The sequence below is a fragment of the Hemitrygon akajei genome, chromosome 6 (genome assembly GCF_048418815.1).
Source record: "Hemitrygon akajei chromosome 6, sHemAka1.3, whole genome shotgun sequence".
In the NCBI taxonomy this organism is placed as follows: Eukaryota; Metazoa; Chordata; class Chondrichthyes; order Myliobatiformes; family Dasyatidae; genus Hemitrygon; species Hemitrygon akajei.
Genome location: NC_133129.1, coordinates 91,908,843 through 91,924,474, shown reverse-complemented (window position 1 = coordinate 91,924,474; position 15,632 = coordinate 91,908,843). Strand labels below are relative to the sequence as shown.

Sequence of the window (15,632 nt, the reverse complement as noted above, 5' to 3'; positions counted from 1 at the left end):
GCCACTGTCTTGTTGAAAATAAATCCCCCCTCCCCTTAGAAAACTTCTAACTCTCTTCCTCTCACATTAGCTCATTGTCCCCAGCCAGGACAATAGGTACATCAGGTATTACATGTGTTTCATGACTTTGGAGGAACTTAGGGATCGAGCAGCATCTGACTGACCTCAGTCTTGACTCAGGGTTTCAATGTGCACCGCCGACAATTCCATTCTTCCCATGGATGTTACTTGACCGGATGAGTACCCCCAGCAGATTATTGTTGCTTTGAGTTCCAGCATCTACAACCTAACATTTCTGACTTATTGTCTCTTCTCTGCCTAGGTATTTCACGTCCCTCTGGAGGAGCGCAGGTACAAAGACAACAGTCAGTTTGGTGAAGGTGAAGAGGCGAAGGTGTGCCTGGACATCATGCAGAAAACAGGAGCCCACATTGAGCTTTCGTTAGCCAAGGATCAGGGCCTCTCCATCATGGTGACTGGCAAACTCGACTCTGTCATGAAAGCACGGAAGGAAATCGTGGCTCGGCTTCAGACCCAGGTCAGTTGAAAGTTGCTACCAGATGCCCATGAAGAAGAAGCTCACATTTTATTGGTGATCTCTGATCTTTGTTTATTTTCCTGATTCTGTAATCTTAATTCTAATTCTAATGATCGTTTATTTTAATGCAGAAACAAACATACAAATACTAAGCCAACTAAATAAAGAGCTGAGAAACGATGCTAAGAGGAAATGAATGGGAAAGAATGTGAAGAAAAAAGATGGTGCCTCTGAAAAGCCATCAATTTTACAGTTAAGATAAGGAAAATTCCTTGGATAGAAATAAACTAGTTAATAGGGTACATAATTAAAACAATTATATCCCGTGGCTTGTGCCCTCTTCCTTTCCAGTGCTGATGAAGGGTCTCAGCATGAAATGGGTTTCAGGTTACTTAGCCAATGAAAAATGATAAAGGTGATAAACCATTAACTACTATACCGTTTTCTGCCAGTAAATGGTGATAAACCACCACAAACTCATGTGAAACTTACATGTTTGTTAAAAAAATTGAAATCTTATCTAAAAAAAGTATTATTTTAAAAAAAAAGTGGGTTCCAACATCTCCAGTCGTTGCATTTCCGAGCAATGCAAAGATCCCTCCCTCTCTGTCAAAGTCAAAGGCAAGTTTATTGTCACATGCACAAGCACACCAAATGCAATGATAAACTTCCTTCCAGTAATGTCACACAGCATCAGTAACATAACATTCACAAAAAAACACGTAAATTACGCAAAGTAATTCAAGAAAGAATCAGAATCGGGTTTACTATCAGCAGCATGTGTCGTGAAATTTGTTAACTTAGCAGCAGCAGTTCAATGCAATACATAATATAGAAGAAGAAAAAATAAATAAAAAGTAAAAATAAAGTAATAATAAATAAATATTCAACTACAGTATGCGTATATTGAATTGATTAAAAATCATGCAAAAAACAAATAATGTATATTAAAAAGTGAGATAGTGTTCAAGGGTTCAATGTCCATTTAGGAATCAGATGGCAGAGGGGAAGAAGCTGTTCCTGAATCGCTGAGTGTGTGCCTTCAGTCTGCTGCACCTTCTACCTGATGGTAACAGTGAGAAAAGGTCATGCCCTGGGTGCTGGAAGTCCTCAATAATGGAAGCTGCCTTTCTGAGACACCACTCCTGAAGATGTCCTGAGTACTTTGTAGGCTAATACTCAAGATGGAGCTGACTAAATTTACAACCCTCTGTAGCTTCAGTCGGTCCTGTGCAGTAGCCCCTCCATACCAGGCAATGATCCAGCCTGTCAGAATGTTTTCCACGGTACAGCTATAGAAGTTTTTGAGTGTATTTGCTAACATACCAAATCTCTTCAAATTCCTACTGTGTTGCCTTTTTAGTACCTGCATCGATATGTTCCTCTCTAGCCCTTTACCTTTCCCACTGACCTGGGTTCACCAATCACCTTCTAGCTATCCTCCTTCCCCTCTCCCTGCCTTTTTATTCTGGCGTCTTCCTCCTTCCTTTCCTGTCCTGAAGAAGGGTCTTGGCCCGAAACATCAACTGATTATTCATTTCCATAGACCTGCTAAGTTCCTCCAGTGTTTTGTGTATGATGCAGTATTTCTTGTATCGTGTTAGTAACCTATTCCTGTTCAGATTGACTAAAAACTCCACTACCTCTGACATACCTTTAAACCCGTTCACTAACTCACTTGCTTCCTGCAGTAATATCACTCGGGTGTCTTATCTGACAACTGATCCTTGCTATTAATTCCCATTACCATCTCAGGAGAAGAATATTATTAATTATGATTATTGGCAAGTAAAAGCCAGTGGGTTGGAACATGAGGCAGCCAGCGAAGATAAATAGGTTTCAGCAACAGTCAGTCATTAGGATGAAGCTGACATCAATCCTTGTGTGTCAGCTGGGCTCACTGCTATTCACATGCCTGTTATTCCATTCTGATTCCCCTCCCAGCTATCTGCACAAGATTATCGTTCATGCACAAATAAATAAATAATCTCCTTCATAAGTCTTTGCTGAAGTAATTTTTATCCCCTCGGTGTCAACATTCAACATTTGGGGCAGCACGGTAGTGTAGTTGTTAGCACAATGCTTTAGTGCCGCCAATCGGGGTTCAAGTCCCGCTGCTGCCGGTATTAAGTTTGTATGTTCTCCCCGTAACCGACTGGATTTCCTCCGGGTGCTGCGGTTCCTCCCACAGCCTAAAGACCTACCATTTGGTAGGTTAATGCTTCAGTGGTTCAATTTAACATCAGGAAATGTATTCAGTATACAACCTGATATTCTTACTCTTTGCAGCGTCCACAAAACAGAAAAAAAATAGAGAGGGGGGGGCTTGCTTCCAGCCTGCACCTGGAGATAACGAAACACCAGACGGCAGAGGGACTAATCCGCACTGTATGTCAATAAATACATCAAGAAGTAAAATTGAGAGTGTCATAGAGTTACACAGTGCAGAAACAGGCCCTTCAGCCCAACTCATCCATGCCAACCGAGGTGCTTACCTGAGCTCATCCCGTTTGCCTGCATTTGGCCCATATCCCTCTACACTAGTGGTCGCCAACCCGTCGATCGCGATCGACTGGTCGATCTTTGAGACTTCCCCAGTAGATCCCGAAAAAAAATCAAAAATAAATACACAAATACTGTTGAGAGATTGTTTCCGGGTTGCGGGGTTTTTTTTAGTTCCGTTCTTTCTGCCCAGTGTGCGTGTGTGTAGCTCCCCGCACTACACGGTGTAATTCAACATGTACAAACAAGCTGGATGAACTCAGCAGGTCGGACAGCATCCGTTGAAAGGAGCAGTCAACCTGCTGACTGCTGAGTTCCTCCAGCTTGTTTGTACGTGTTGATTTGACCACAGCATCTGAAGTGTACTTTGTGTTTACACAGTGTAATTCAGTGGTCCCCAACCACTGGGCTGCGAGGAAACAAAATGAGTGAGCTTCACCTTTCCTCATTCCTGTCTTGCCCACTGTTGAACTTGAACGCACGCGAGGTCATCAGTCGCCTAAACGCGGTGATACCCTCGCGCCAGGAATCACTGGTTCGCCTCAGGTGGCCGGCAAGAACCGCCAATGCTACTGGCCTAGAGTGCGGCCAGCGGGAAGTGCCGTTTCTACTGGCCCGGAGCGCAGACAGATGGGCGCCGCCTCTAAACCTGTTCACCACACCGAATGTTTGTGGGGAACCCGGTGTTAAAATATTCGCAGACAATCTAATTAGGGCTCAGGGTTCCATAAGTATCAGAGCAGCTACTGCGCTGCGATCTACTGAAATAAACTTTTGTCGGCTGATAAACTCTACAAGGGGGGTGGGTGGGTGCCCTGTCGCATTCCTCGCTCGGTACCTCTGTCCAGACCGGAACCGCCGCGGCTCCGGCACAGGGACCTTCGGCCTGACCTTGTCCTCTCACTCCACCCACGACCAGCCGCACCTGGCCAGGGCATCTGACGGCGGGCGGGCAGAGGCTGTCTAATGAGGCAATTAATCTCTCAAAACTGCTTCAGTACCCTGGGTCCAAGCACCCTGCACTTAAAGACAAACCCGCTGAGTTTTTTGAGCGGAAAAAACGTAGGCAAGCAGGACAGAAGCTAAGTGCCAAGAGCCGCTAAAACTACATTGCGGAACAGACTGGGCATAAGGAACCTGCTTCAAGTATCGCTATATTCCGGTCGTGTTTAACACCTCCCCCACCCCCCGTCGGCCGGTTGGCAAGAATATTGTCAATATTAAACTGGTCCGCGGTGCAAAAAAAGGGTGGGTACCCCTGGTGTTTATACATTATTTCTGCTTCTGGGTTCCGGGGTTTTACTTCAGGTCTCTTCTGCCCCAGTGCACATGCGTGTAACTAATCGATCTGGGGGTCGATCTCACCTTTGACTATGGCCAAGGTAGGGGATCTTGGGCTTAAAAAGGTTGGTGACAACTACCCTAAACCTTTCCCATCCAATATCTTTCAAATGTTGTACTTGTACCCACCTCTGTTTCTGGCAGCTCGTTCCACATATTCCTGGGTTGGACATATCAGGCAGCACATATCAGGTTAGCACAACGCTTTGCAGTACCAGTGGACCCAGGTTCAAATCCCACAGCAGCCTGTAAGGACTTTGTCCGTTCTTCCCCGACTGTGTGGCTCCAGTTTCCTCCTAAAGACCTACCATTTGGTCATTGAAAATTGTCCTGTGTTTAAGCTTGGATTAAATTGGGGGATTGCTGGGTGGTGTGGCTCAAAGATCTGGAGTATCTCAGTAAAATAAAATATCTTCTGAGGCTGGAGGACAGTCTGTGTGTGTGAGTGGGTGGGAGGGAAGAACAGCTCTTGATTGCTGTTGCTTTGTTAGTTGTGTTCAGTTTTGTTGCGTTCTGTGTTGTTCAGTGATATGGTGGTATATATCCACTTTGATAATAAGTTTACTTTGAATTTTGAGCATTAGGGGCGTGCTACGTTGGTGCCAGAATTTGAGGTGACAATTGTGGGCTGCCCCAGCATATCCTCAGGTTGTGTTGGTTTGTTAAGGGTCTCGGCCCGAAACATCGACAGCGCTTCTCTCTATAGATGCTGCCTGACCTGCTGTGTTCCACCAGCATTTTGTGTGTGTTGCTTGTTAACACATTTCACTGTGTGTTTCGATGCACACGTGATAAATAAATGAATCTGAATCCTTAAAGTACATTTATTATCGAAGTATGTATGCGGCATACAACCCTGAAATTCGTCTTCCCCACAGACAGTCACAAAGAACCATGGACTAACCCGTTCAAAGAAAAACATCAATTATCAACCCCCCCCACCCAATGTGCAAACAGCAACAAACATAATTAGCAGAAACACAGAGTATAGGACTCAAAATCAAAAGACGTTATTTCAATTCATTACAGTTCTGTGTTCATTATCTGCAGGCCACCCCAATTGGAAAAATTGTCCAGAAAGAAACAAAAAGGAGTGACCAGAACATATCACAATCCTGAATTAGAGTGTAAAGCTACAGTCCACATCAATTAAACCTTGCACCAGCACCATTTGCCCACAGCATCGAGGGAGAGAGAGAGAGATCACTCAAATGCAAGGATCTTCCCTCAGGAGCAGTCATCTCGCTCTTCACACTCATTTCAATGATTTCAATCTTCCTGGGTACTTTAATCGGCGAAAGATGGAATCGATCACGGGCTCGCACCCTGTCTCCTGGCTTCTTGGCCACTATGCTGCACACTTTGGGCGCAACCTCATGAAACATTCCTGGAGACAGCAAAGTGCCAAATTGCCCGATCGTCCTGAAATCTCACCTCTGTGTGGGGAAAACCTGCCCCCTTAGAGTCCTGTCACTCTATGCCCTCTGGTTTTAGAGTCCCCTATCTGGGGAGGAGACTGAGAACTTTCGTGATTTTGTGTCCGTCTATGAAGTCGCTCACTGAGGAGTGCCTGGGAAAATAACCCTAGTTTGATTCTGGCAAGATGCACTGAACCTTTTCTGCACTTTCTAGCTTTATGAGATCCTTGTAGCTGAGCAACCACAACCACACACAATACACCAACTGCTGTCATACCTGTAAGTAGTCTTTTTCCACCGAGGGGTCAGACTACAACTGGAGTGTTAAGGGTGAAAAGTGAGACATTTAAGGGGAACGCAAAGGGTAACTTCTTCACTCAGAGAGTATTGAGAGTGTGGAACGAGCTGCCAGCACAAAGTGGTGGATGCGATTTTGATTTCAAATTTCAAGAGAAGTTTGGATTGGTACAGAGATCGGAGGGATATGGAAGGCTATGGTCCTGGTACAGGTCAATGGGGCTATGCAGGTTTAATGGTTCAGCATGGTCTGAAGGGCTGTGGTTTTCTATGCTTCTTATACAACTGCAGGTTGTAAACGTTTAGAATTTAAATCCCAACTGGGTGCACTTGGCTGTAAAAGGAGTAAAAGAGAACTAAATATAAGAGCTCTCAGTCCCACAAATCTTCCCCAACATTCAATATGATTGTAACTGATGTGCTCAAGCCCTCCACTCCTGAGACATCTCCTCACGGTCCTCAATTTCCCAATGTTTTGGGAAAAAAAATTCTCCCTCCTTTGAGATACCTTCAGTCGTCTAACATCGATACATGAGCCGCTGGTCTTCCCTCTCTCTGCAGCAAGAATGATACCTCCCTCCCTCGTTAGAGAGAGAGAGAGAGACTGTGGCATGTCGAAGTGTTGGGATGAACATTGGTTTTTGATGGACTCTAGATCATGGTCTCTTTGGGGGATTTGATGTCCCTTGCATGGTGGGGGGGGCTGATGCTTTTGTTGAAGCAGGTAGGGGGGAGGGTGGAGAGGGGGCTTTGGGGTTCTGACGTTTTCCTGTCATTCATTCATAGAGGGGCAGGTAATGTTTAGGAAACATGTAGGCTGCAGAAGGACTTAGACAGATTAGGAGAATGGGCAAGAAAGTGGCAAATGAAATTCAATGTTAGAAAATACATGGTCATGCACTTTGGCAGTAGAAATAAATGTGCAGACTATTTTCTAAACAGGGAGAAAATCCAAAAATCTGGGATGTAAAGGGACTTGGGAGTCCTTGTGCAGAACAACCTAAGAGTTAACTTGCAGGCAGTGTCAGTGGTGAGGAAGGCAAATACAATGTTAGCATTCATTTCAAGAGGGATGTGATGCTGAAGCTTTATAAGGCACTAGTGAGGCCTCATCTTGAATATTGTCAGCAGCTTTGGGCTTCTCAGCTAAGAAAAGGTGTGCTGACATTGGAGAGGGTTCAGAGGAGGTTCACAAGGTTGATTCCAGGAAGGAAAGGGTCATCATATGAGAAACATTTGATAGCTCTAGGTCTGTACTTGCTGGAGTTTAGAAGGATGAGGGGGAATCTCATTGAAACCTTTGGAACGTTGAAAGGCCAAGACAGAGTAGATGTGGAAAAGATTTTTCCCATGGTGGGGGAGTCTATCCTCAGCCTCAGGATAGAGGAGCGTCCATTTAAAACAGAGATGCCAAGAACTTTCTTTAGCCAGAGGGTGCTGAATTTGTGGAACTTATTATCACAGACAGCTGTTGTGGCAGGTCTTATGATGTATTTAAGGCATAGATTGATAGGTTCTTGATTGAACATGGCATCAAAGGTTATGGGGAGAAGGCCGGAAAGTGAGGATGAGGAGGGAGAAAAGGATCAGCCCTGATAAAATGGCGGAACAGACTTGACGAGCCAAATGGCCCAATTCTGTTCCTATGTCTTATGGTCTTATATTCTTTGAGGTTTTCTTCTGTCTTGTGGATGTGTGCAGAGAGTAAGAATTTCAGGCTGTATGTTGTACACATTCTCTGATATCAAATGGAATCTATAACTTTATAGAACAGGGAATTCAAAAAATTCACCAACATCCATGAGAAGTTGTTCCATGGTACCTTAGTTATAAATGACTAGATTCAGATTCATTTCTTTATCAGAGGTACATTGAAACATATGGTGAAATGTGTCTTTTGCATTAACAGCCAACACTTAAAGATGTGCTGGGGGCAGTCTGCAAGTGTCATCACACATTCCAGCACCAATACAGCATGCCCACAATGCTCAGCCTGACAACACAGAACATAACGCTCTACAGTAGGGGTTACCCGGGTTCGATTCCCACCACTGCCTGGAAAGAGTTTGTACGTTCTCTCTGTGATCACATGGGTTTCCTCCGGGTGCTCCTATTTCCTCCCACAGTCCAAAGATGGACAGGTCAGTAGGATAATTGGTCATTGTAAATTATCCCGTGATTAGGCTCAGATTAAATCAGGATGGCATGGTTCAAAGGGCCGGAAGGGCCTATTCTGCACTGTGTTCAATAAATAAATAAACAACAAACAACAAAACAACAACAGCAAAACAAGCCCCTTTCATTCCCACACACACACACACACATGCATGCACACACACACACCCACCCCTCCAACCCCAAGAACAGTTCTCCAGCGATTTTTCAGACAATGAGCCTCTGGCTTCTCCAGCGGTCTCTCAGATTCATAGACCCTTCAGCCATCAGGCTTCAATGATCCCTTTATCTTGTAAATATGTCCTCTCATGTGAGACTCTCCTGCCATTGAAACCATTGCAGCAACTACCTTGTTGTGATCCGTAGTGTCCAAGATGTCTTCAAGGAACGGTGCCTCAGGAAAGTGGTGTCTATCATTAAGGACCCCTTTCACCTAGGACATGCCCTCTTCTCATTGCTACAATCAGGAAGGAGGTACAGAAGCCTAACGACACATACTTAACAATTCAGGAACAGCTTCTTCCCCTCTGCCATTGATTTCTAAATGGACATTGAAACCATGAATGCTATCTCATTACTTTTTTTAAAAATTCTGTTTTTTACACTACTTATTTTATTTTAACTAATATAGATATATGCTTACTGTAATTTACATTTTTTTCTGTATTTATCACGTAATGCATTGTACTGCTGCTGCAAAGTTAACAAATTTCACAACATATGCCGGTGATATTAAAACTCTCTTCCAAACTCCAAACAATACATATCAAACTTCTGTAGCCATTGGTGACAGGACAACCCCCTTATCCCAGAGCAGCAAATGGTCTAGGGCAGGGTTTGTTATACCATGGACCCCTTTGGCAGTCTAGTGAAGCCTATGGACCCCTTCTCAGAATAATGTATTTAAATATAGAAAATAAAATACACAAGATTACAAGAGAAACCAAATATATTGAAATAGTTTTCAAAATATTAAAACAAGTTTGAGATATAGTACTATATGTGCTTTTTATGACACATTAACAAGTGATGACTGTGCAGTAAATAATATTTTGAGATATTTGTAACAACTGCGATGTGATATGAAAATATCTGTGATTTCTGTTGGTGACAAAGTTGCAGGTACTGCTGATACTGCTGTGGTTTGTTGTCTACGTTCATCATTGAAGGAAATTCTACATTTCAGTTAGAGGCGAGTGAAAATAAAGATGTACATTTCTTCCCATTCAAGTTCACGGACCCCCTGGAATCTATCCACATACATCAGGTTAAGAACCCTTGATCTATTACAAATGTGAGAAGCTCTGTAAATGCTGGAAATCCAAAGCAACACCGCACAAAATACTGGAGGGACTCAGCAGGCCAGACAGCAGTCTATGTATCGGGCCGTCCTGAAGAAGGGTCTCGGCTCTTGATCTAGAGAAACTCAGCAGGATGAGCAGCGACTGTGGGGACAAAGTAATTGCAGGGCCTCAAACAAACTCTGCCTATTCCGTGCACTCCCCCAACCCCCCCCCCCCCCCACACACTTACTGCTCAACTTGCTGAATTTTTCCAGATTGCAGCCTTCTGTGTCCCCTGTCATTCCAGAAATTGGCCTTATTAATCTCTTCTGGATCACCTCATACACTAATATTTCCTTCCATAAGACAGCCTTCATCAGGACGGCCCGATACACAGACTGCTGTCTGGCCTGCTGAGTCCCTCCATCATTTTGTGTGGTATTGCTTTGGATTTCCAGCATCTGCAGATTTTCTCACGTTTGTGATAGGAGCAGAAAGATGTTCGGCCCATTGAGTCTGCTCCGCCATTCCATCTTGGGTGATTTATTATCCCTCTCAACCCCATTCTCCTGCCTGCTCCCCATAACCCTTACTAATCAAGAACCTGTCAACTTCTGTTTTAAAGAACATGCTTCCTTGGATAAGGAAACCAAAACAGCACACAGTTCTGAAGATGTGGTCCCACCAAGCTCCAGTATGACTGCAGCAACCTCTGCTCCTATCTTCAGGACTCCTTGCTGTGAAGGGGACCATCCATCTGCCTTTTGAACTGCCTGCTGAACTTGGAGTTTACTTACTTACTGGTGTCCAACAACATCCCAGTTCCAATCTAACACCTTTCAGATAAAGTGTCATCAAGCAAATTGCTGAAGTAGATAAACCTCATGTTTATCCACCGTATTTTGCAGCTGGTTAATGAGACACTACTCCAGCTTGGAGCATCAGAGGTTGGAGTACAATTCCAGCACTCTCTGTAAAGGGTTTGCATGTTCTCTCCATGAAGACTTGGTTTTCCTCCCAATTAATTGGTCATTGATCATTGTAAATTGTCCCGTGATTCTTCTTCTTGGGTCCTTTAGCTTCGATGGAGCATCGGCTGTTGATGACCTCGCGTCTCCATCGTCCAAAGTCGATGGTATGGTTGGAGTTCATCGATGTTTCCAGTGTATCCCTGTACAGGCAATTGGCCTTTACAGCTTCACCAGAGCCCTGTTGGCCGGGCTTACCCATTTCCACCTCTCACGACAAAAACGTAGGGGTGGACTTTGAGAGGTATCCTGCGATTAGGCTAGGGTTAAACAGGTGATTTGCTGGGCGGCGCAGCTCGTTGGGCTGGAAGGGCCTGTTCTGCGCCTGATCTCTAAACAAATAAATAAACCACACTGGAGCTTCTCTGCATCCACCTCACTGCTCACACTCCCACCCGGCTCTGTAATGTTTACAAACTTAGTGCAGAATTCACTTCTCTCATCCTACTCATTTAGAGCGATTGTGAACATCTGGGAGGTAAGAGATTTCAAAGGTCAAAGTAAATTTATTGGTCTGGACAACAATTTTTTTGGAAAATGTTACTTTCTCAGATTTTTTTTAGCTATGAGAGTGCTTCATCACATATAATATCGGACAACTTGTAACACTTCGCAGTTTAGAGGAACAAGAAATTGACTTCTATTGAATACAATGCATTTAATTGCATAATGGTGCTGACGCTTTGCAATATTCCAACTAAGCTAAAATGTTTTGTTGATGATTTACTTTTGTACTCAGTGTCTGAGGCTTCTTGCTTAAGTGTCCAACAATAATCGCCAGCATTGATGGATTCCAGTTGCCCTGATACTGTTTCTCCATGTCCTGGTGAAAGCTTTTGCTATGCTCGTCACTGACAACGCCAAGATTTGTAGGGAAGAAGTCTAAATAGGCATGCAACAAATTTAAGGAGCCTAGGCTTTGTCTTGGTCACCAATTTTACACCCAAAATAGAGCCCATAGTTGTTTTAAATGAAAGGAGTCCTGCTCTGTCTTTGACATTTAAGCAGATATTTGCTACAAATATAACAGAAAGTATCCTGGCTATTTACAACATTGTTGAGACATTTTGATATTACAAATAGTTCTGAAAGTACTTCATTATAATGAGTACAGTCAGCCCTCTTTATCCGCAGGGGTTGGTTCCGGGACCCCTCGCGGATACTCAAGTCCCTTATTCAACCTGTCTCAATGTGGTGGAACTTAGGACTCAGTGGAACCCCAGACCTTATTTGACCTGTCTCAGTGCGATGGACATTAGGACCCGGCAGCAGAGATCTGAATCCGCAGTGTTTATGTTCACGAAAGTAATCACGATCATGATTGAAAATAAAATGGAAATAATAAAGCGATCGGAAAGAGGTGAAACGCCATTGGTCATTGGAAAAGTGTTAGGCTACGTCAGTCAACGATCGGAACGATTTTTTTCCAGATTTTGTTTGGCCATGTACTGAATATTCATCAAAACATTAGAAAAACTAAGTATAATTTCCTTTGCACCTGCTAAAATATCTCATTTTTAAGTATAAGATTACATAATTACAATGGAGCCAAGTTAAGATCAATTAGTTTTTAATCTATAGAAAATTTAGTGTGAAACAAACTGAAACCACAATTAGTTCTATACAATAAAAACCCTCCAAAGAATTGACATACTTAACAGCTCACTTTATTGGCACGATCCTCTACAACTTTAAAACTGTTGTACAGTATTAACTGTGAAAAAGCAGTCTCTTCTGGAAAGGGTTTTACGTTGAATTTCTCATTATATCAGTAACCTTGGGATTTGATTATTCAATTGTAACTCTGGTTAACATTTCGCATAAACTGTACCTCCACAGACAAATCCATGAAAATTCTATAGTCTATACATGACTCAACTGTAGTTGGTCTCATCTCTAATAATGACGGGACTTGCTGTCAAAGAGAGGTAGGCCCATCTTGCAGCAGGTTGTGCTTGTAACAACTTGGAACTTGGTGCTATCAAGACAGTGGAAATGAGAATGATCGGAACAACTTTAAAGGATAAAGTGAGAAAGGCCCTGCCCCGATGAAAGCTACAATTATTACTAAGCAACACAGTGGTTTAATTATTGGGTTTTGGGGTTTCGGGCCTTTGATCCTCCACATCAACCCGGCATGGTGGAGAGTGCACTCGAAAGTGGTCTGTTACTAGATCGAACTCGGGATCTTCCGGAGCCCGGTGCTGAAACATATGTTCTTAAGTGTTTTATATGCATAGAAAGGTAAAATGTATACTATATACTAAGACAAACATTTGACTAACTGACGCCAAATAATACCGGATGTACCTGTTCTGACTTACTTAGTAAAAGAACTTTTGATTTTTTTTCTATCCCAATCCACGGTAACCTACGCACATCCTCCCATATACTTTAAATCATCTCTAGATTACTTATAATACCTAATACAATGTAAATGCTATGTAAAATAGTTGTTATACTGCATTGTTTAGGGAATTATAACAAAAAAAAGTCTGTACATGCTCGAACAACAAGTGCTGGAAGAGCACTTCCGGGTTTTTGCGGTTGGTTGAATTCGCGCATGCGGAATCCGCGGATGAGGAGGGCTGACTGTACACACAATATGCTATGCACTTAGGGCATATGCATCAATGTGTTGGCAAACCAATATACATGTAAACATCATGCATAAACAGTGTGTGCATGATATAATCTTTCTAGAAACTATCCTGCCCAAGCATGCCTGCACAAGATGGAAAACTTCAGTTTACATTGGGCAACATTTTAATTGACTTGAATTATAAATTGAAATAAGAAATATAGGCAATTACAAAAAAAAGGTGTACGATATGGAAATTTCATGTTCAGCAGCCTCAGCTCTATAAGCTACTCCTAAAGGTATTCAGGAAGCAAAATGTTTGTTGTCCAGCGTTATCAAAGTGTTTATATGTCAGTACACTCTACCGTGAGATACATTTCCTTAAACGAGGGTGATGTGAGCTGTGCACTGTAGTTCAGGCAATGTATCTGTAGCTGGTAGATGGGTTTCCCATTAGAATTGCTATCTTATCAGTACCAATGTCTCAGTGGAAAGCAAGTGAAATAATGTTTCTGCACCAGCACAGTCTTCTGACGAGAGGATTTAGCTGCTGCTCGCTGCATCACTGCTGTCTTGTATCTCTTCAGGCTTCAGCTACTGTTATCATACCAAAAGAACACCATCGGTTTGTCATCGGCAAGAACGGCGAAAAGCTGCAGGAGCTAGAACTGAAGACAGCAACCAAAATCAACATCCCTCGGCCGGACGACCCCAGCAACCAAATCAAGATCACAGGAACGAAGGAGGGTATTGAGAAGTCTCGGCACGAGATTCTGCTTATCTCTGCAGAGCAGGTACACATTTCCTGTTGGATTACTATATTTCATGTCTGTTCTGACACTTTCTGTTCTTCTTCATGGACTGAACTGTCGCTGCTATTCTCCTAAGGTACTGATACACTATCCTTCTGGCATCCATTATAGAATGGGAAGGGGGGAGGAGTTTCCTCCATATAAGCACCAGGAAAAGATTGCTCAAATTAAATTTTATTATCGAAGTACATATATGTCACCATATACAATCCTGAGATTCATTTTCCTGCAGGCATACTCAACAAATCTCTAGAATAGTAACTAAAACAGGTTCAGTGAGCCTGCGTTCTCTGGTCTTTGTCTCCCCATCATAGGAAATGTCTTCTCCACAGCTACTCTATCGAAGCCTTTTAACATTCGATAGGTTTCCCTTAACCCCCCCACCATTCTTCTAAATTTGAAAGAGTACATACCCAGAGCCATCAAACGCTCCTCATATGGTACCCTTTCATTCCTGGAATAATTTTTGTGAACCTCCTCTGAACCCTCTTCAAAATCAGCACATCCTTTCTTAGATAAGAGGCCGAAAACTGCTCACAATGCTCCAAGTGAGGCCTCACCAGTGCCTTAGAAAGCCTCAGCTGAACATGATGAATATAAGCCAGTAGTTGCACTCTTTCCTTGAGCACAAGAGCTGGGATTTCATGTTACAGCCGTACAAGATATAAGCAAGACTGTACCTGGAATATCGTGCACAGTCTGGCTGCCATTCGACAAAGAAGATGGGATTAAGCTGGAAAGGGTGCAGAAAGATTCACAAGGTTATTTCAGGGATGAAAATTTTACTAAAGTGAACACACAAATGGACAAGGCTGATAAGATAAAATGGACAAGGCTGATAATGGATTGTCACAGTATTTTTCCCCCAGTGCAGGGGAGTCTAAAAAGAAGTGGGCACAGGTTTTAGGTGAGAGTGGAAAGATTCAAAGGGGACCTGAGAGGGAAGTTTCTCAGAATGGTGGGTATATAGAATGAGCTGTCAGAGGAACTAGTAGAGGCAGGTGCGATTTCAATGTTTAAGACATTTAGACTGGTTGACTGATAGGGAAGGTTTAGAGAGGTGTAGCAAAAATCCAGGCAAATGGGATTACCTCAGGAAGTCTCTTTCAGCAGCATGGATGAGTCAGGCCAAAGATGCTGTTTGTGTGAGTGTTTAAAAACAACACTAACTTAGGGGCAAATGAAGGCAAGTGCTCTCCCAGTATTAAAAAATTACCCAGGCAAGCACTAGAATCAAGGCACAGAAGGCTGTAAACTAAGAGTTGGCAATTGGGATGAATATAGATGGGTATTTGAAGAAGGCCTTGAAATCAGTCGTTTCGGGCAGATGAGGCTCATTAGCTATGCTTGGCAGCTCATCTAGGAGAAGGAAAACTCTCATCTCAAACCTCTGCTGCCTGGCGGCTATTGCCAATCATGGGGAAGGCTTCGGGATTAAAAACTGAGGCAAAGATCCAGAGTCAGAGTTCCAAAGGCAGTCCTGTGTTTAGTTCAACTCCTGGAGTGCTGCTGGTGGCCAAACTGTATCAGTCCCTGCCATTCCTTTGGGTTCATCAGACGCGTGGAGCAACAACTTGCTGTCCATATTGTACTGCTCTGGCCATTCTATCTAGACAGCTAGGACACAGCATCCATGGTCAACCCAAACCGACAGAGG

The 15,632-nt window shown here is 43.3% G+C and overlaps 1 protein-coding gene across 2 annotated transcripts in view; it reads left to right on the top strand.

The window, feature by feature from the left end:
- Positions 1-15,632, top strand: part of LOC140729269 (vigilin-like) — a 211,851-nt gene that overhangs the window by 92,555 nt on the left and 103,664 nt on the right. For both annotated transcript variants that reach the window (XM_073048850.1, XM_073048851.1), the window contains exons 5-6: positions 323-538; positions 13,751-13,957. In XM_073048850.1, the coding sequence (XP_072904951.1) occupies positions 323-538; positions 13,751-13,957 (423 nt within the window). The remainder of the gene's footprint in view (positions 1-322; positions 539-13,750; positions 13,958-15,632) is intronic.